Source organism: Carica papaya, chromosome 8 (genome assembly GCF_054855325.1).
Source record: "Carica papaya isolate Zhongbai chromosome 8, ASM5485532v1, whole genome shotgun sequence".
NCBI classification, from domain to species: Eukaryota; Viridiplantae; Streptophyta; class Magnoliopsida; order Brassicales; family Caricaceae; genus Carica; species Carica papaya.
The window spans coordinates 28,337,746-28,359,239 of NC_142316.1; the positions used below are offsets into that span (position 1 = coordinate 28,337,746).

At 32.6% G+C, this 21,494-nt stretch overlaps 3 protein-coding genes across 6 annotated transcripts; 2 read left to right on the top strand and 1 right to left on the bottom strand.

Annotated features, from left to right (window-relative positions):
• Positions 1–1,025: 1,025 nt before the first annotated feature.
• AOAT2 (alanine-2-oxoglutarate aminotransferase 2) lies at positions 1,026–6,851 on the bottom strand. 2 transcript variants are annotated; one of them, XM_022045574.2, is made up of 14 exons: positions 6,712–6,851; positions 5,717–5,911; positions 5,065–5,130; positions 4,849–4,966; positions 4,268–4,349; positions 4,063–4,150; positions 3,369–3,527; positions 2,963–3,136; positions 2,751–2,882; positions 2,204–2,269; positions 2,046–2,110; positions 1,816–1,907; positions 1,544–1,700; positions 1,026–1,321 (listed from the first exon to the last, which is right to left on the bottom strand). In XM_022045574.2, exons 2-14 carry the CDS (start codon positions 5,831–5,833, stop codon positions 1,195–1,197), a joined length of 1,443 nt encoding a protein of 480 aa, XP_021901266.1. In that variant the 5' UTR covers positions 5,834–5,911; positions 6,712–6,851; the 3' UTR covers positions 1,026–1,194. The 2 variants fall into 2 exon arrangements, with proteins under 2 accessions (XP_021901266.1, XP_088065584.1); XM_088209458.1 differs by lacking the exon at positions 6,712–6,851 and adding an exon at positions 6,626–6,644.
• A 4,293-nt stretch (positions 6,852–11,144) lies between these two features.
• On the top strand, positions 11,145–16,348 carry PRS3 (phosphoribosyl pyrophosphate (PRPP) synthase 3). Its single transcript, XM_088209673.1, has 7 exons — positions 11,145–11,678; positions 11,942–12,257; positions 12,400–12,495; positions 12,905–12,973; positions 14,006–14,134; positions 15,120–15,219; positions 15,969–16,348. The coding sequence occupies exons 1-7, from the start codon at positions 11,281–11,283 to the stop codon at positions 16,100–16,102; spliced, it is 1,242 nt and encodes a 413-aa protein (XP_088065799.1). The 5' UTR covers positions 11,145–11,280; the 3' UTR covers positions 16,103–16,348.
• A 1,766-nt stretch (positions 16,349–18,114) lies between these two features.
• LOC110817168 (acetylajmalan esterase 2-like) lies at positions 18,115–19,947 on the top strand. 3 transcript variants are annotated; one of them, XM_088209946.1, is made up of 5 exons: positions 18,115–18,431; positions 18,670–18,882; positions 18,998–19,125; positions 19,219–19,483; positions 19,583–19,947. In XM_088209946.1, the coding sequence occupies exons 1-5, from the start codon at positions 18,167–18,169 to the stop codon at positions 19,798–19,800; spliced, it is 1,089 nt and encodes a 362-aa protein (XP_088066072.1). In that variant the 5' UTR covers positions 18,115–18,166; the 3' UTR covers positions 19,801–19,947. The 3 variants fall into 3 exon arrangements, with proteins under 3 accessions (XP_088066072.1, XP_088066070.1, XP_088066071.1); XM_088209945.1 differs by having other exon boundaries at positions 18,116–18,431; positions 18,998–19,146; XM_088209944.1 differs by having other exon boundaries at positions 18,998–19,483.
• Positions 19,948–21,494: the final 1,547 nt, after the last annotated feature.

Genomic DNA, 21,494 nt, shown 5'->3' on the forward strand with positions numbered 1-21,494 from the left:
TCCCCCCAAAAGCTACTTTTCCATATTCCATATTCCCTTCCTTTTTTTTTTTTTTTTTTTTTTTTTTTTATGTTTTATTTTGTTTGCTTTACATGGCAAAATGCAAATGGTAAACCTAAGAACCAAATGTTTGATACTTGTTTTAACTCCTTAAATTTGGCAATCTAATACTCGTTATTACTTACCAAAATTAATTGCCTTTTTACAGTCCTGCTTCCATCAACCAAGCATTTGACATTACATGGGACACACCCATATATATACATACATGTCCCATCTTCATTTTGGTGCTTGGTATCTGATTTAGAATTAAAACAAAAAAAAAAAAAAAAAAAGAAAGAAAGATCACTAATCCTTAAGAAACAGATTGAGCCAATAATAAATTATTGAATCTTTATTACTCATCATATTTCCTTAAACAAACATAATTCTAAATCTATAGAAGGTGTTTAACAGTGAAGAGAAAAAGACAGAGCAAGATTAATGGAAGCAATAACAAGTAAATACTAAGATGGAAGGATAATAAAAGTTGCTAATTTTTTCAAGTTAAGCCAATAGAGAATAATGAATTTTTTTTTTATTCTTTTCAACTCGCGAGATACGAATCCAGTTTGGCGACTGGGAAAAGGGAACTTATTACCGCTTGAAGCTACCTTCTTGGAGTATTATTAGTATCAGTATCAGTATTGTACAAATTCAATTATTTATTTAATGGAAGACTGCTACGCTTGCCATCCATCCTAATTAACCAAGAAAGTAAGTAGAGTAGGGAAATGATTGAAGAAACTAATATTTAGTGCATCTCACACATTTCTTAATTAATGACAATCATTCCGGAGTAATCCTCCTCCTTTGTCCCGTCCTGATGAACAAGCCATGTGAAAGATAAAAGACTGTTCCCGAACAGGAAAAAGGTTAGAAAAACCCACATGGGTATAGATACGTGTGAATCCTATATACTGATTTAACATGGACGCCAGAGTGGCTTCGACTTGACAAAAATCCCAGACATAATAAAGCGAATGTTAATTCAAATACACAATTTTTTATTTTGATGGATAATGTTAGAAACAAAGAAGCAAGTGTATGAAGTTCATAGCTCGAGAGGAGACGGATGAGTTAAAAGCATATATCAAATGGCTCACAATAATGGCCAAGACATTTATAGTACACCATTGACAAGGAAAATATCCTTCACATTCTTGAGTAGCTATAGCCTTCATATTGCTCCATGAACTCATCATTGAACTTCCTGAAACTCGCCATGATTGCTGGCATGTCTTCCTCAGCCGGTAGAATGGTTGTCCGCAAGTGAAACACCCTGTGTCAACAAAGAATGCCCATTAAGCATATTTGTCTTTTGACTTGCAGTCCAAACAAATTTCGTGAATACAGTGACTTATGTGAAAGATACTTTCAGCATCCTATTTTGACCAAAAGAATAAAATGGTGTAATATTTGATGAATAGAAACTCGGAGAATCAGGAAGAATATATTCAGAATCTTATATAGAAAAAAAGAAATACTAATTATAAGTAATTACCCTTCTTTCTGTCCAAATCCTGAACCAGGGACAGTGGAAATGCCGGTGGCTTCCAAAAGCTTAAGGCAGTAGAAGACATCCGGAACTTTTCCAGCCTTTTTGGCAGCTTCTATCGCTCTTTGTGGCAACCTTATTTGAGGAAATGAATACATGGCACCTATGTGATAAACAAACTGGAAATAAATATTTGAGGGGAATATATAAAAATTCCAGAAAGATGGAACTAAATGTTGACAGTGCTTTTTTTTTTTTTTTTAAAAAGAATCAAATACCTTCTGTGAAATTACAGACCACATTTCTGCAGCTGTTAAATCCATCAGTCATAATCCTTGCTCTTCTTCTCAGAGATTCAAGTATTCCTTTGCTGCATGTTAAATGATACATAGAGATATATTAAATACTGCTCAACTAGGCCATCCCTTTCTGACCTTTACACCATAGAGGGAATACTGCTTATCTAAGAAGATTCTAAGCAAAAAATATTCCATCTTTGTGGACAAACCTTTCCCTAACATATTGATCATATGAAATATCTCCCGGTTTTGGTGGGTTTACCATTAGTCCCATCTGTAAACAGGAAATGAAGATTATTAATATTGGCGGCATAACCATCAGAAAACATATCGTTGAATAACATTACAACATTCAGATTCAACTTACAAATATCTGTGCTGGGACATTAGGACTGAGAGATATTGAAGCAATCTTATAGATCTCGTCAACCGTCTGCAACATGAGATCATGAAAATAAAGAATGAAGCTTACCACCAATACCAGTTCATGTATCATTTGAATATAAAGATCCTTATGCTAAGTTGCTAACAGATTGGAACAGCAAACAGAAGGAAAAGCTTCCAAGAAATTACTAATTATTGACAAAAATTCGTAATGATACCAAAAACAAGCTAATTTTTGTCTTAAATGGTAGGAATATATATATATATATATGTTGAGAAGAAATTGTAAGGATAATTTAACCAGCTAATAATAAACCCAAAAGTTCAGAGGATTCCATCTGACCACAAAAAACACTAATTTCCATATATCTTACTCAATAAATCAGTTTTTAATTGAAATTGATCAAATTTAGTTCAGAAATTCTCCATAAAATGTTTATTTCTGCATTTTCAAATTTCAGGTTATATATGAAAAAGCCATGCTTGTATCTGAGTAACATGAAGAATAGTTGAATTATAAAAGAGGTTACCTTTGGAGGAATGTTTGTCATCTCAAAATATCCACCTCGCTGCCCACATTCACCCCAGTATCCTTTAGACACAGTGTGAAAAGAAACAAGCTGGACTTCCTTGCTTATTGGTGGTCCCATATCCATCAAAACCTTCCAATGAAACATGCAAATAGTTGTATCAATATCTAGGCGAAGGCTTAGATTAGATATAATAGCATAAGTATGTTTACCTTCCTAGAACTAATGAACGGGCGTTCATCCTGATATATATTTTGTTGATAAACCTCATCCCCAAGTAACACCAAGTTTTCTTGAAAACAGAAGCGCAATATTTCTCTCAAATTAGCTTCACTGAGACACTGTCCAGTGGGGTTACCAGGGTTGATAATCACCATTGCTCTTACCTGTACATTCAAATGGAAGAAAACAACATATAGTTATAATTGGAAAAAGGACCTTGCCAAAAGATTTTAACTTTGCTAAGTGTTATTGCCAATGCAAGTGAAATTGGGCTAGTTTCAGAATTCAATTCGGTGCAATTCTTAATCAGGAACTCTGTCTATGCTCCATCTACAGGTTCAAAGATTCAAAGCTGTTTTCTCTTAATTGTTAAAAACAAGAGGGAAGCATACTCACTGTTATTCCTTCAGTGCGAGCCTTTGCAACAGACTGGCGAAGGTCATTAACATCAAGACCCCAGTTTGCAGTCTCTTCCAGATAATATGGAACAAGAGAACCACCGAGTAAAGATATTGTAGCTGAATAAAGTGGATACTGTGGGACTGGAACCAAAACCTGCAACATACAAATTCTAGAAAAGCAACATTTTGGTAGCACTGAAAATATTAAGAACCTGTTTAGTGCAGCTTTTGGTTGTGTTTTTGTATTTCAAAAGTACTTGTGTAAGCAAACAGACAAATACAGTGTTTTTAATAACTAAAAGCAAAATGCATTTTTGATAGGTTTAAAGCCAAAAGTTACAATTTGTAGCTTTTAAAAGATTGTTTTGACTTTTATTAAAAATTTACACTTACAATTCCAAAAATAAATTTCACCAAATATAAAACTTCTGTTTTCTTTTAAAATGATGGTACTTTCAATAGGTACTTATACTAAACACCAAATAATTTTGACTAAAAGCACATTTAATCAAAAACTATTTAAACAGTACGTTTAAAACTCACAGTACAAACAGTAACCCATCAATGCTAACTAAGAAAAATTCTAAGAAACATAGAAAGAAATATGAAAAACATGGAATCAATAAAAGCGGCAGAACTCTGAAGAGACAATATTTCATTAAAAAAAAGGAATAACAAAAATATATTACCCCATCCCCTTGACCCCGGATGACAGCATTCAAGATTTGCATCACACCTTTGCTTGCACCATCAGTCAGGAATATGAGTTCTGGGTCACTATAATTGGAGGAAGAGGCAAAGGATACTTTCAGCTTACTTTTGCAGCACCAAGTTTCAGAATACAATTAATCAATAGTAAATAATTTAATAAAGATCAATGTGAAGGACAATCACCTTGGATACCCATCACGCCTTTCAATGAACTCAGCTACCTCCTTCCTTATCCCAGGAAGACCTCGGGAGTCACTATATGCACCTAGAGAAAAAGGAAAGAAACATTGTTCAACTTGAAGTAGATCTTCTTGCCCTCATCAATCGAGTATATCCCAATACTAATAAGAGTAATTTAATAAGAAATATAAAGCATCAACATTCAAGTAAATATGAGGCTAGAATATCGAAAGGAAAGAGTTGGAGAAGCAGGTAATAGTCATAAGAGTGATTTTACACTGGTCAATCAAAAGCAAGTGCTCCACTAAAGGAATTCTCACAAGGAGAAAGAAAAAAATCACGAGACCATTTAACCAATAAAACGGTTGGCTTTTCTAGATGTTGATGGTGGAAAATATGTTTTCAGATAAGCTAGATCAATGGAGAACTGAATTATGAAGGACTCCTCCCTAAACTATTTTCGCCCTTCACAACAATCAAATAGACATATAATTAAGAAGAATAAATCTATTCATGATACTTAGGGAACCGTAGAATCCTCTCACTGCAGAATATTTAATACTCCTTTTTATTTAACAAAATACCTAGACCACCAGGCGTCAAGGAAAGGTAATGCTTAGCTCTTGCAATTGCATCAGCGGGAAATAATAATCCTACATTTGGATCATCTAGCAGAAATGGAGCTTGGCACAGAGCAACCACCTGCAATGGAAAATTTTCTCAGTTCAACATATAAGAGAAGTACTTCACAATGCAGAAAGTTCATGGATAACCAATCAAACTTCAGATACGACAAGTACCTGGCGAGGAAATGTCAGTGGCTTCTGACCCAAGGCATGTGGATTGCCAACATTTGTGAAGATAATCTGTGAATAGAACTTTTTAGAGGTTAGTGAAATAAAAACATACACGTTGAACCATTTAATCCTTTTTCTCATAGTTCCACAAGGGCCAAAATGTGTAACAATAATACTTTAACAACCAAAGGAGGAAATTAGTGTTTGGCCTGAATAATAGATCTTCAACAATACTTTTATGGCATAAGATCAAATTCATGTTTTCCTTTTTGGATGGCTTTCACGTAGAAATGAGTGTCTTGCCAATCAAGAGATACAAATACTCGAGAGGCATCTTGGATATGGCAGAATATATATTAATTGCTAGAAAGTAGTAATTGTGTTTACCATTTTGAAATCTCTATAGTCACTAAGTTGGCAATCAGTTTGAATTCATGTCATGCGTTACTTGATATGCCTCCAGAAGAAAAAGGGTAAAATGCTTCACCAAATCAGATTACAGTTTACATCTTTTTAGTTTACTGCAATTTGAAACTTCAACGACAGTCATAACAAGCTAGTGATCGTGCTAATTGGGTATTTAAGCAACAGCTGAAAATAAGAAGACAAGAAGGCTTATTGAAGGTAAGATTGGCTATGTACAAAACAGGTATACCTTTTTTCCTTCTTTCTGAAGTTCAGAAGCTCGAAGGTACAACTCGCCTCTAACAGCATACTGAACCCTCTTCACGTTTTCGTTAAGGGACTCGTAATCTAATGCCTTAGGAGCCATGCTGGAGTAGAAATTTAACTAGAATTACCACCAAAACAACTGAGACGTACGTCAGCTACTTGTGAGTCAGTTGTTGACCTGAAAGGAAAGGGAGAAACAGTTATACAACCCAGAAAACAAATTTCACAAAGAATAAGGATGTTAAGAATGTGGACTATACTAGGCCTAGAAGAAAAAAAGGTTACTGATAATTTACATGCATTATTTTGTTCCTACTCTTTTCCATTTGTCAGAAAACGCAGAGGATGATTGTACTAAAGCAGCTCCTAGGATAATCAATAATTACTGGATTTAGTTTCAACAATTTGATTAACATGGTTTCAAAATGCTTTGATGATAATAACTCTCAGTTACCAATTAGCAATAACCCAGAGTCCAGAATGGAACTTACAAAATTTGGAAGAATACTAACAATAGAAGACATAATAGAGTAAGACAGCAACAAACAATTGCAAGTGCCACCACAGATAACCAATCACAGGTTTAAAAATAAAGTAAAAAACCATAAAATTACAGAAATTACACAGGATCTCAGAAGCTTCAAACTGCAACCACAGAAAACAACAGGTTGAGCGCCGCAAACTTCCATCAAGATGAAATATGCCGATGAAAGCCAAATTCAATAATAAACGATAAAACCCGAATCTCGAACAAAAAAATGTAAAAAAAAATAAAGGCAACCACAAATGACTTCCATCAACCAAATCATATAAACCCACAAGAAAACCCATAATGAATTTCAACACCAGAACCCGCAAAACTATTGCATCAACGCATACATTAGATTTATACCAAAGAGTGACACGACAGATGAAGTGAGGAATAGCCCCTTTTTAGGTGGGAATTTTAATACGGATCAGCCAAGTGAGAATAACAACCTATGAACCGAGCTGGGGCCTTCCTGGAGCGACGATCACTTGTGGGCTCACTCGAGCGAGCTCGAACCAGGAATTGCTACGTACAGGCGCGTAGAGAAATCCACGCACGCACCTAGTGTTCTATTTCTTAAGAAGTCGGGGGGCGTGTCAGATACAAAACTGGACCCTTTTTGTGTCCATAGAACATATTTATGTGGCACAACAGAACATGTAGAAGCAATGGCATAACCATAACCACTGAAAAAAATTGGGAATGGATTATTCATAATTAGGACAAAAGAGATAAAGTCCATGGACGAAATGTGGTGCAGCTTTAAGCTCTGAGTTCTTGGTAGATAATGAAGCTTGTATATCTTTTTTGCTTTTTTATTTTGGACTCGTCAAAAATGCAATTCAGCAGAATAGTGTCGTAGTGGTCGATATTTGATTCGTTGGGATTTCACTCTCTGCCGGGATCACGACATCAAAGGCATATTTTTGTTTGATGTTTACGTACATGCTGGATATTAAATCTTTTATCCTGTTTTTCTTATATTTTCATAGGTACACCTTTTCATATTAAATTTAGATATATCTAACATTTTATTGTTTTGTTGAGAATAGGTGAAAGATTTCGCCAAACATGACAAGTATATAAGCTATCCTATTTTAAGTCCAAGAAATTCAAGAAATTGATATAAAATTTCATGACATGGGTAAGGAAAAGAAAATTATGCAAAAGCAAATAAAGATTTGAGTTTTATGATGCACATGATGTCAGCATATTAATGATTATAAGAGAATCTCCTTCATTGTAAAGGCGAGTGATACCCATTTGAATAGCCAATTTATAATCTAGAAAGTAACACAGAGGCTTCTGCCAGCTCCATTGATTGTGGAGAAGAATTCTCTTCATGCTTGTAAAAACTACACCATCTTTATGATCACGTCACAATGTCTCCAATCTTATCCAACCATTCTTTTTTATGGATGTATCTCAACTAAGTTTACATACACCTAGTGGCAGTGAAGTCCAATATAGAGTAGATTGCTTCGATCCCTACAATTATTTTGGGATTTGAACACCAATTTCGTTGGTCCTCCGTAAATCCTCCATCTTTGTCCTTAGGAACTCGACTAATTGGTGTGGTTGGGTCCATTTTTTCATGTGCAAGTATTAATTTCTATTCCACCAAATACCCCAAAGAGTGTAAAGAAACCAAATAATTGATTGAGGAGTGCTTGTAGATAAGACTTTCACAAACTAATCATAAAAGCTAGCATCATGTTTAAGGGTTAATCTCAATGGTTTCTATACATCATAGACGTTTCGAACAAATGATCCACATCTTTCTTCTTTTCCTCACACATTGGACAAACTAGATCCATGTACATACCCGTTAGATTTCACAAACACTAGGTTTCTTATTAAATGTCATATTAAGTGTTCGAACTATGAAATGGCTGTAGCAGTCCATAACTTCTTCCAACTCACCCCAATCTGTATTTAAGTAAGCTAGGTAGAGAGGAACTATATTGTTTCCATGCTAATCAGTAACCTAATTTAACTGTATAGATGTCGTATTTTTTATATACCCGACTTATTTGTCAAAGGATAATTTATAACTCAATAAAGTGTTTAGAATTTTATGTGTTTTGAAAGATAAAAAAGTTGAATAGACTAGTTGGGGATTTAATATATTTAGAGACAAGTTAGAGACAATGTGAACATCTTACTGAAACAGTATAGGAGACAATACTTTTCTGAAATACAAACTTAGTAGCCACTAATGTTCTCTAACTCATATCCTTTGACCATTATTTACTTTGCGATCATATACCAAGGGCTGCTTGCATGAAAATATTTCGATTCTAATAATTTGAAAATAAGAGAGTCTAGGGCTACAATAAGCCTCCATGCTTGCTTGACAAGCAAAGCTTTATTCAAATAATTGATGTTGTATAAACCAAGATCCTCTTTAAATTTTGAGGGGCATAATGCATTCCACTAAAGCTCAGGATCTTTCTTCTCTTTTTTATTTCGACCCCACTACGAATTAATTATATACCTAAATAGAACTACTATTAGGCTAAAAAAAACATACTCATGAAATAGGTGGAGATGGATTGACTACTAACTAAGATTCCATGTTTAGCTCGTGTAGTTTAGTGCATCGTAAGTTTGAATTTTTTGACAATTTTTGTCATTACTAGTTAAAAACTTCTTTCGAGGAGTGCCTATCAAGATGGGAAGACCCAAGTATATTTCATGTTTGTCAACTTATTGAACGCTCAGTATTCTGCTAAGAATGCTAAGGTGGTGGCACATTTATCTATTCATGTCTTTTAAAAAAGATATAGTAAATTTCTGACGATTTATGGATTGTTTTAAAGTCTTTTCATATTATATTAAGATCTTATTAAGTACTGTATATTTTTTGTATAGAAGTTGACCCAAAATTTAGGTTATCATATGCAAAAATAAGTGTGCAATTATGGTAGTATGTCATTTAATCTTTACTCCATGAGGTCGACCTTCTTGTTGTGTTTTCCTTAATTGAGCTAAAAATATTTTTACATAAAGAATTAAAAAGCAACGATATTAATTGTGTGGATTTACCATTTACAATGACAAAATAATTGACAATAGTAAGTGTCGTCAATTATTTTGTCATGTTTCGTGAAAGAAGTTATTACTATCCTTACGTGTACATTGGTCATATATGGGATGAATAATTTGGTCACATCAGATCCGACTAGATTTAGAATCTAGCAAATCATAGAGAAATAATATCTTGTACTAAGAAGATCATCAATATATCTTGACTTCTTAATGACACTCAACATTGCTTTTCATCATGTGCATGGCTTACAAAAACAAACAAAGAAGTTGACAAAGATGGTCAAAAGCTTGACAAATGAAGGGAATGAAGAAAAGTAGTCAATTCCCTTTGCATACAACACGAGGAATAGGATAGTAAGATAAAAGAAGATGTGATAAAAAGAAAAAATCCCATTATGTTTCTAATGTTCATAAGAGATTATCTATTTTATAATCTTTTCTTCACCCTTGAGGTCATAACTCCCCCCAAACCAAGTTTGAAATGTCGAATAACAATAACTTTAAAATAACTACAAACTCACTCAATTATGTAGAAAACTTCCAAGTATAGGATTGTCATCCTTAAACCTTTGCTTGGACTACTCTTTGAGGAGTGAGAAGACAATAACATATTACACTCTAGTCAAGGTTGATTTAAACTTTCATCAAATTCTAAAAGATTTCATATCATTCTTTATCAGCTTGAGAAAGTAAGACCAGAATTTTGTCTACCATTTTAATCTGAGATAGAAAAAAAGTGTTAATAAGGAAGTACTCACTTGATTCAATAATAAAGTAAGAAAATTTAAATATTTTAAGTTTGAAGTAGAGCTTATTTAAAAAAAAAGTGTAAGTTTAGTCCAAATAATTTATTAATCTTGGTCACAAAATATGTTAAATTGCTTAAGGTCCTTCCTTGATCATTTTTTTACTAGGTCCTTTGCAACAAATAATTTGACGAGATCAAGGCACCTTAAGGCGCAAGCTAATTTGAGATTATTTATAAGCAATATGAATTTTAATACTAGTTAGTAAAACTTCAAAACAATAAAATATGAAATTATGGATTTAATTTTAATTGATAAGTAGGGAAAGTATAGAAAAATCTATTTTCATAAATCATAATACAAAATTATATCATCTTCCCTTATTTATTTATTTCAAGCTGAATTTTTTTTTTAAATATGAAATTATTGTAATATAAAATTAATTAGAAGTAGGTAGTGATTTCATCCTCACCAATCACTAATTTTGCTGTTAGTAATAGAAAATATTTATAATTCTAATTATAATTAACAGCTTATAAATTATTTTACCAATTTTTTCTAAAATTGTTGCACTTTATTTTTATTTTTTAAAAATTAGTATGACCTAAATAAGAAAACTTAAAATAATTTTTAAAAATTTTAGAAATTATATTTCTATATAATATGTCTTATTCTATTTTCAAAAATGTATATGTATATTTTTTCCTTTTGTGCAAAGTTGATAGCTAGTAAGTGATATCTTTAATAAACACACGAATTGAATAATATAATTTATAACTTCGGGGTACCTGAAGACTGTATATTTTATTCTTAAAAAAATTGGACAATTTTATACCATTAAAGGTTTATAATTTCTAAGACATAAATTTTTTTATAAAGAATTTCATCAACTCGCCTTATAAGATTTTACAATAAAACAATTAATTAACTTTCACCGCACCAACAGACAACAGATCGCCTTCGCCGGCCGGCGTCTGGGTATGAACTCCGTGTTTCTACTACAATACGCACTACTGACCGGAGCAGTTATCCAACGACGAAAAACGGCATCGTTGCGCTTCATATATATACTGTGCTAAGAACCTGCCGCTTTTAACGGGCGGTGGCGTTAAAAGTGAAGGAATGAGTGTCATCATCATCACCTACCTACCCCCAGAGACCAACACGATTTCTAAGCAAACTTAAAAGAGACAAACAGAGATAGAAGAGTGGACCGCTAAAATGGCGGCTGCCTCTTCAACAGCAACTCAGTCCCCATTCAAAACCTTCGACGCCTCTCAAGCCAATTCCCTTAAACCCCACTCTTCTTCTCGCATCTTTATCAACTTCAAATCTTTGACCCCTAACCGTAACCGTCAAATCAGGTGTCTTATCAAGAGCTTCGAGAACCAGCCGCAAAATCAGAATGTAGATTTCCTATCGGGAAGTGATTCCATCCATTTGATCCAACCCAATTCTTCTCCTTCCTCCGCCATATCCATGGCTGCTGCTTCTTCATCGGAATCTGTATCCAAGACCGTCAAAAGGGTCTGTCTCTTTTACTGCGATGAGACCAAGGCTCTTGCCGAGCGAGTCGCAGCGGAGTCTGATGCCATTGAGCTACGTAGTATAAACTGGAGGTAATTCTATTATTTTCGGTTCTTCTCTTCCTTTACTTTAATTTTTTGATCACTCTCAATCAGAACAAAATTCTAACCATATCAAAGAATTCAAAAAGAGGAAAAGATCGATCGGAGTCAAACTGCAAGAAGTTTATAAATTAGATTCTTTCTTTGGGTTCCAATTGATTAGGCTTGCCAATTGGACAGCCATGGGGGTTTGGATTTGGAGACTACATTTTGGTTTTGTATATGACGAGGTATTTGCAATTGTAATGGTGTAGGACGTTCGAAGATGGGTTTCCAAACTTATTCATACCAAATGCTTATGGCATTCGTGGACAGCGCGTAGCTTTTTTGGCCTCATTTAGTTCTCCCGGCGTCATCTTCGAGCAGCTCTCTATAATCTATGCATTGCCAAAGCTGTTTATCTCCTCGTTCACGCTTGTCCTTCCCTTTTTCCCTACGGGCACTTTCGAGCGCATGGAGGATGAAGGCGATGTTGCAACGGCTTTTACTCTTGCTAGAATCTTATCAAATATACCCACCTCTAGGGGAGGACCCACTAGCTTAGTCACCTTTGATATCCATGCATTGCAGGTTTACATCTAATATTTGCTGCTATTATCCATTATTAATGTGGATTTTTCCTTGAATGAACTTTGTGTTTCCTGGTTCTTCCTTCTCCATTGCTTCAGTCAGTAACAATATTCTGATTTCCCTTGTTATTTTGCCACTTTAGGAGAGATTCTACTTTGGCGATAATATATTGCCATGTTTTGAGAGTGGTATACCTCTGCTTAAGAAGAGACTCCAACAGCTTCCTGATTCTGACAATGTAAGTTCCCTCACCCTTTTTTTCAGTTTCAACATCAATTAAGTTATTTAATTTGGTTCTCTGTGGGACTTTCAGAAAGTGAACAGTACTTACTGAAGTTATAAGAAGAGAATTTGGTCTTTCACCTGATGAGTTCTTGGAGTTTAGCTCCCTGCTCTGGTCTTAACTAGATATAATGGAGCCCAAACAAGTGATAGTCTATTTTTTTCCCTTAGTACTGAAGTCTCCCTTTGTATGCTTTGCATGGTTGTTTAATTTGTTATGTTAATTCGAGTTATTCTATAGTATTGAACTTTGAATATTTGTCCTTTTGATTTGTGAGGACAAGGAAATAAATAGTTACTGAGAACTATAACTTTGAAGAATCTTTTTTTTTTCTCCTGATAATGTTTTCTATTTTATTTTGTAGATATCCATTGCATTCCCTGATGATGGTGCATGGAAGCGGTTTCATAAGCAACTGCAACATTTCCCAACGGTATACATATTATCTATTATCTGTGCTGCAAATGCTATCTGACATGATCATAATTATATCTATTGCATCTAATGATGTGGAAAATGATTTAATTTGAGCAATAATATTGCATTACGACTTTTGGTATTTTCTAGATGCATAAACCTTAAAGTTCCGCATATAGGTGCGTGCATACATGTATTGATACATATTGATATTATCTGAGTGCATGTATCATTGACCTATACATGTATCAATTTTTTTTTTTCGAAATCAAAGTATGAGACCTATACATGTATCATAAGTTGTCATGCCCCAGGTATTTGATTAACAGCCTGTCTGGTGATTAAGAGTGAAATGGAGATATATTCAACAACTTCAGAAATATAAATACTTTCTAAATTTGAGCATCTAATGTTGCCATTTAGAAGTTCTTAATGTTTGGTGCAAACCATAAGGGTAAGGGGACAGGACCAATCTTAGGTAAGTTGAATCCCCAAGGTAGAACTTCTAAATCCTGTGCTCAGTGAGAAGGCTCCAACTATTGTGAAGAAGCATGATCGTGCCTCCTAGCTGGTTTTAGTATTATTTTCCTTACAGTTTTCTAACATGATAACTAACATAAAAGTTGATCAAGTTTGTTCTTCAGTTTGCAGTTGTGCACTCATGGATATCTTTACAATAACTTCCTGCAGTAAAAAAAAAAAATGTATTGTGGTGACCATGCAAATTTCAATTTATTAGTATGAAAAAGAGACAATTAAACAGAAGGAAACTGCACTTGTTGACTCCAGTAAAAACCAGATAAAATTTATCTCTAAAAAAGAGAGCCTAAATCAACTTATTTGAACATACACCCAGCAGATGCGGACATTTGCATGTCCAGGTTAAAGGTTCCTTCGTAGTCCATACTCTAAACACTGTTCAGTTGTAGTATGTCACCTTGATGGCAACCATGGTTACATTTCTTCTTTTTACTGCATACCAACGTCCTTTACTTTGCATTTTTTTCATCGTTAGTTTGCGTAACTGCTAAACGACTTCTTTATGCAGATTGTTTGTGCTAAAGTTCGAATAGGTGATAAACGAATTGTACGTATCAAAGAGGGTGATCCTGAAGGACGGCATGTTGTGATTGTTGATGATTTGGTCCAGTCAGGTGGCACTCTGATTGAATGCCAGGTATGCAATTTCACATATATGATTTCTGTTTACTACGAATCTTCACATACTTTTTTAAAATCTGGAGGTTACCATCTACAAGCTATGGCTACAAGGTGAAACTCTGAAGTTTGGTACTGTTACAAGATAAAATCACGAACTTTGACAGTGTTGAGAATGCATGTGATTTTGAGTGGAAGTGTCAACTTTAGTGATCCCTTTGATTTTTTTTTTTTTGAGAAGTGTATTTGAATTACAGAAATAGTTTGGTATGAAGAGGTTTATGGCTTTTTCTGGTCTTGATCCTGCTTAATGGAAGCTGTACCAAGTTAACTGAATCCAATGATAGCTATATGTAAGAAGGAAGTTTGGTAATTTATACCTTCCACTAACCTGCATTTGATTATTTCCATTTAGTTTCTTGTTATTTCCTAGTTTTGATTCTCATGTTACTCTTAATATGCATAATTAGAATATAATTTATTGTTTCAGTTGTTCTAAGAAAATTATTATGTTTGTGTTACTACACCTCTATCTTAAATTTCTTTACGTGGAGAATTTAAATCTTAGATACCTAATAGATTATGGTCTAGTTATGTGTATTAAGATTAATATGAATATTAAAACTAGCAATTGAGTAGAAATTGAAGGAAAATGAAACAAAAGCAACCTAAAGCCAATGTGATAAAATGTATTAAGTTAATTTTTTACCTCTGGGAATTGTACTTCAGCGTGAGTGCACTGCTTTTGACTCTCATTTGAGTTGATGTTCCTTTAACAATTATATTCATTCTTAGTCATTGGTTGTGCAAAAATATGGACCCTTTCTCATATTCTGTATGGGCAATGTTCAAATTAGTTTCATCAACTTATATTTTAGTTGGAACATGACAATCAACATTGTAGACAATGTCTTTAACCATTTCTTTTCATATCTTTTTATGGACATTCTGGCATGCAATTTTGAATGCTTTATTTACTACCATATCATGTTTGATCCTTCCAGAGAGTGCTAGCTACCCATGGAGCATCAAAGATTAGTGCTTATGTAACGCATGGGATTTTTCCTAATAGATCATGGCAACGCTTTGAGCATAATACTGAAGGTATTGATTTACTTGGTTAAAATTAATCCTCAAGGTGATTGTAATGTTGATTTTGTCAAAATCCAACGTGTTTGTTGATTCAATGTCTTATGCACCTCCCTTGCTGATCCATACAAAGGAGAATTGGGGGAACTTAGAGGCTGGAAATTTAAACAAAGGATCTCATAAAACCCCGTGAAATGGACTAAAAAATGTGTTCCCAGTCCTTGCCTTAGGTGCAGTGACATTAAACTTTTTTCCTCTTCCCCCTTTTCCTCTAGTTCTGGAGGATAACTAATTTGTGGGAGGTTGTTCTACTATTCCTGGAGCATGTGTGGTACAAGTGGTTGATACTGATGTGAACCATTTTTAATATGATATTTCTTAAATGGTTTGAAGTTTTTAAGTCCATTGATCAGATGTAGGATCGTAGGTAAAATGTTATCAATTTCGTGCTATTGATGTTGTCTATTGATGGATTACTTGTTCATTTGGCATCATATTTGACCTCTTGATATTGCTGACCTATCTCCCATAAAACACTCTTTTATCAGTATTGAATTTATCAAAAGACGAGTGTAATCCTGGTCTTGAAGTTGCTGAATCTGGGTGATGACCTCTGCTATCTGTATTTAGTTCCTGCAATTTCTACAGGGATGCTTTGTCTAATTCTCCAAATGATTACGAGTCAAGAATGATTGAATCACTTTGGGAGGATGATTTCGTAATGTGTACATCGATATCTTTCTGATTTTGTTAATTTTATGCAGGGAACCCTGAGAATGGATTCACCTACTTCTGGATTACAGACTCGTGTCCGTTGACGGTGAAGCAGGTGATAAACAAAGCACCATTTGAAGTCCTTACCCTTGCTGGTTCTATAGCTGCTACTCTTCAGATATAATTGCACCACCTGGGAACATCATCACCAGAAACTACTGTGTCAAGGGAAGAATTTTTTTGTTTGGAGCGCCCTTTTTAACTTTTCTTCTTGTTGTATTGACTTTTGCAACGGCGTTTTATAGAGAACTTCAGAGATCAAGTCCCGGAGGCGGGAGAATATTTTCAGGCCGTTTGCCCAGTTTTTATTTAAATGTATGTATGTAACTATTATCTCTAGTGGAAATAAAAATTAAACCGTTGGCTGTGTGATGGGAGAGTCACGTAGTGTGGGAAAGGTTAAGGGAATTCAATTTACAATGAGATCCAAAACACAAATACAAAATCACCTTGTGTTGTCACAGATAATCCAACTACGTGGGCATTTTGTACTTTGAATGAAACATAATAAACGGGAAATGGGGATGGTGTGGGTAACAAATGATAAACTTGTTCCATACACAATCCTGATATATATATAATTAGTATATTTTTAAAAGTATTTAAAAATTAGTATGGTTTGTAGGCACGGCACCCTCCGCTGTAGCTGAGTGAGCTGACGGAGCTTTATACATTATATGAAACGTCCTGCAATCAAACTCAAACGCTAACAATTAAGAAAAGGCCAACTCGTCTTTTTACCAATATTAGAATAGAGTAGCCAGCCACTCTTTCTTTCTCAAGGTAAACTAACCTTTCGAGCTGTAATTTTGACAACCGTAAGTTCAGTCCTTCATTATTATTACTTAAGACAGGTTGCTTGAGTGCATTAATATCGTATATCAAAAGGTATTGCTAGGAATTCTTTTTACGTAATTTCTATAAGAAGAAATTCCCTCTTTTTGTCTCTTGCATCTTTTTTTTTTTTTTTTCTTTTCTAAAAAGCAGATGTAAGATTACAAATGCTTGGATTCCTCTCTCCTATATGCAATTCCACCACGGAAGGCATACGTATAAATTTTTTAAAAAAATTAGAAGAGGGGGGTAAATGGAGCAGTTAATGGGTAAAAATTTTTATCCATATATGGATGGTGAGTAGGTAGAAGTTTTTCTACCCACTTGGGATATACAACTCAGTATGAATTTATATTTCTATTAACATAATTAAGTATGGAAATTAATGTACCTATACTATACTTGTTCCACACTCATCTCTAATAGAGATTCAAGTTTATGAACCCTGTGTAACTATACAAAAAAAAAATCTAACAATAATTTAGAGAAAAAAAAAGAACTTATGGAGTGCTGGAAATAAACTAAAGACTATATGTTGTTGTTGGTGCAAATTATTTAATTAAAAGATATATTGAAAAGAAAAATATAAATTTTTTTTATTCAATCAAAATAAAACAGTAGTAATTCACAACATTACACGATATATATATATAATTATTGAAAATTATTTATTAATTTTTCTATTCGTAACCGTTCATTTATTATATTTAATTGTTATTATTATTTTATTTTAATTTTTTTCATAACTGTTTATTTTTAATTTTTTTTTGTAACCAACAATTTGTGCTTTTATATAAATAAAATAAATTAATTATAACATAGTGATGATCATTATGACTGTGCATGAAAATAGCGCTAGTCATTAAAAAAATTTTAGACCGACACTTAAAATATCAATTACACTGAATTAAAAAGTCAGAAATTTCAATATAACTACGTATTGCAAATTTAATCGTACTTATTAGTATTTAATTAATGCTAAAATCAATTGTATTGGTTGGAAACACAGCATATTTTGCAAAATTAATATAGCTTGTTTTTTAATTCAATATTTTAAAGTTTTATTTTTTTTAAGATATATTACGATTGAATTATATATTAATCAAGAAATAATAAAACTAGAACTTGTTATAATTTTTTTAAATAAGACGAGCATTGTTTGAGAAAAACAAATTTAAAACTATTTTAAATTATTTCGTTACCTTTTCTGATTTAGATAAAAAAAAAAAAAAAAAAAAATACAGAAAATTATTTGACTCCCAGTTAACAATCCTACATTGACCCCTTATAAAAGAAGAACCATTTCATTCACGCGCATGAGCAAATACATTGATCATTATTCACACAATTAAGAATGGCTTCCGTCAACTTCTTTCCCTATCTACTTCTCATACTTGTTCTATACTTCGCTTCAAGTAGTGCATCCGCAGAACAGTCTCGTACTCTACGAGATTGTAAGTTTGAAGCAATATATCAACTCGGAGATTCTATAGCAGATACGGGTAATTTAATTCGTGAAAATTTTCTCACTCTGTTTGCTCGACTTCCATACGGTGAATCATTCTTCAAGCCAGGAACTGGTAGATGTTCAAATGGACTTCTAATGATTGATTTTATTGGTAATAAATCAGTATATCAGCACCTTCCTCCTCTTTTATGAATTCTATATATAAGATAAACTTTCAGTGTTTTATTTACTCAATAATATTAATAGAAACACAGATATATGGTCAATATATATTCTCTGTACGTATGGCATTGCTTGTTGTATGAAGACGAGATTAAAATTTGTTGAATACTACTAAAGATCAGAATTAGTTTCTTGATTTATTTTAATTTGTATATTATTTATTACAGCTCAATCTGCCGGACTTCCTTTACTCGAACCATACTTGGATAAGAGTTCTACTTTTGACCATGGAGTAAATTTTGCGGTTGCTGGAGCTACTGCCTTGCCTACTAAAGTTCTTGCAAAGAGATGGATATTTTCTCTATTTACGAAGAGTTCTTTAAACAGACAAGTTGACTGGATGGATAATCATTTCAGCCAAATATGTGAAAACACACAAGGTTAGTTTTTCAATCTTAACTTAAAAACTGTTTGATACGTGCTAATCGTTGTCTCAAATAAAATCATTATCATAAATAATCCTCAGTCGAAGTTTTAAGTTTTGGGTTGCTGCAGATTGTGGGAAGAAAATTAGTAATTCTCTCTTCATGGTTGGTGAAATTGGTGGAAATGATTATAATTATGCATTGCTTGAAGGACACAGTGTAGATGAAGTTAAGACGATTGTACCTGAAGTTGTACAAGTTATAAAAGATGCTGTTAAGGTTAAGTTCATCATTTTTATAGTCACAATATTAAATTTATTTTTAACTTTCTTTTTAAAATTTTTGTTGCAGAAAGTGATTGGTTATGGTGCCACTCGTATTGTTGTTTCGGGAAATTTTCCAATTGGTTGTGTTCCGATTTATCTTACATCATTTGAAACAAATGATAAGACTGCTTATGATGATTTGCACTGTTTAAAGGAGTTAAATGATTTGGCAGCGTATCACAATCAGCTCCTTCAACATGCCATTGAAGAGCTAGGAAATGAAAATACTATAATGTATGGTGATTATTACAATGCATATCAACGGATTTTACGTAATGCTTCTTCTATGGGTGAGTGATTAAACTAGTTAATCCTAAAATTTAAGAATATTTGTAATTAGATTTATTATGAGTTTATAGTATTATTGATATATTTTTTTTTTTTATCAGGATTTGATCCAACAGTGACACACAAGTCTTGTTGTGGCAGCGGAGGTGATTATAATTTTAATTTTTTGCAAATATGTGGATTACCTTTCGTACCAGTCTGTTCAAATCCCGACGTATATGTAAGCTTTGACGGAGTTCATTCAACACAAAAAACATATTCTTATATAGCAGAGTGGCTCATCGGAGACATGAATTTGAAATTTAAGTGTAACGCTTGAATTAGATTTTATTCTGTCATAAAAGGTTCTTATTCATTGTTAGGAAAATGTGAGGAAAAAGTTTTTATTCATTCTTATTCGTTGTTATTTGCTGTTTAGATGAGGAGCAATTCATTTTAATTCAATTTCAATCCAAGAGTTTATATACTGATGTTTGTTTAGTTGTATTGAAATTAATTATTAAATTTTATTTTAAGAAAATATGAATGATAGTTAAATATAAAAGTTATTATACTATTAATATGGTAGTATGATGGTTGAGATTCTTATATTTTATTTGAAAGTATATTTGTTTTTTTATTTTTTATTTTAATTATCTATTATAAAATAGTGGTGACTAACTTATAATATTTATTTTTGTGTAATTAATAAATATATTAATGAATATGTGATGGTTAAATGTAGTTAATTTTTAAGAAGGCAATTACGTTTACGGACGAGATGAATATTTTGAATTAAAAATTCTGACTTAGTTACTTTTTGATTGAACAAAAAAAAAAAAAAAAAACGTGTTAGGTTGCTTTAATTTGGTCAAGGAATGTAACAATTAATGTTAGTATTTAGTTGATATTTGAATACAAAGACTATCTGTTTTATTGAAATTTTAATTAAGAAGTGTATCATTAGCTCTTTGCCAATTTTTCTTTTCTTTTCTTTTCTTTTCTTTTATGAGAATAACAACTCCTTTGCAAACAAACCAAAAGAGAGGGCGTCTTCCTTGCAAAAAGATTTGATGAACCACGTTTTAACCAACCAAAATAATTAAATGACTATTTTTAAGAAAATTAAAAGAGTCAAAAGATAGAAAAAAGAAAACTAATTAAGCCCAAATTCAGAATTTAGAACTGAGATAGAAAGTAAATTATTATACATTATTTGAGATTCTCATCTGTGATATAAAATTAGAAATGTTCACAACACGCATTGTAAAAAGACATGATCTTTCATAAGTTTATAAGGTAAAAACATTTCTTGTAAAATGATATGACACTTGCTGAGTATATAAGAGAGAAAAAAATTATGTATGTACATTTAAAAAAATTATATAGCATTTTTAAAAAAAGATATTACCATTTTTTCTCTCACGTTTAAGTTAAACCATAAGTAAATTTAAATTTTAGAATATTCAAATTATCCAAAACTCTAGTATCATTAAAATATATATATATATATATATATCAACAATTATTCTCACCAAATAGAAAAATAAATATCTTATTCAATTACTGGGTTAATGTAACTCATTCCTTACTTAATCATTTCAGATCAGGAAGACGGGATTCCCGAACCCGTTTCGCAGGAAGACGGCGAGTTAGACGCCTAAAGACTTTATAGTTCTATTTATAGTTTTTATTTCGAATATCTTTTTTAATTAGCTTATTTTTTTATATTTTGAGTACGTTTTTTATTATTGTGCAAGAGATGTTAATCAAAATTTTTATTACGCTTCCGCATTTAAGATTTTTAATACATATATCTTTATTTAAATTTCGGAGCTGTTACAGCTTTCACATTAAAGTTATTTTTAATTTTTTAACTGTGTTATAAGAACTTAATTGCTTGCATCTAATAATCGTGCTACAATCTGCATTAAAATTGTTGATTTTTTTTTAATAATGAATCCAAAAAATATACTATTTTTTATGTATATTTTTTATTTTCTAAGAATCTGAAAACAAAAATACGACATGAAC

Excerpts from the sequence above, each read along its gene's own strand:
- AOAT2 (XM_022045574.2), bottom strand. The coding sequence starts at position 5,833 with ATGGCTCCTAAGGCATTAGATTACGAGTCCCTTAACGAAAACGTGAAG. Across the intron at positions 4,151-4,267 it reads AGGCGTGATGGGTATCCAAG|TGACCCAGAACTCATATTCC; the intron begins GTGATTGTCCTT and ends CTCCAATTATAG. Across the intron at positions 1,701-1,815 it reads GGTCTGTAATTTCACAGAAG|GTGCCATGTATTCATTTCCT; the intron begins GTATTTGATTCT and ends TTTATCACATAG.
- PRS3 (XM_088209673.1), top strand. The coding sequence starts at position 11,281 with ATGGCGGCTGCCTCTTCAACAGCAACTCAGTCCCCATTCAAAACCTTC. Across the intron at positions 12,974-14,005 it reads AACTGCAACATTTCCCAACG|ATTGTTTGTGCTAAAGTTCG; the intron begins GTATACATATTA and ends TTCTTTATGCAG. Across the intron at positions 14,135-15,119 it reads GCACTCTGATTGAATGCCAG|AGAGTGCTAGCTACCCATGG; the intron begins GTATGCAATTTC and ends TGATCCTTCCAG.
- LOC110817168 (XM_088209944.1), top strand. The coding sequence starts at position 18,167 with ATGGCTTCCGTCAACTTCTTTCCCTATCTACTTCTCATACTTGTTCTA. Across the intron at positions 18,432-18,669 it reads TCTAATGATTGATTTTATTG|CTCAATCTGCCGGACTTCCT; the intron begins GTAATAAATCAG and ends TATTTATTACAG. Across the intron at positions 18,883-18,997 it reads AATATGTGAAAACACACAAG|ATTGTGGGAAGAAAATTAGT; the intron begins GTTAGTTTTTCA and ends GGGTTGCTGCAG.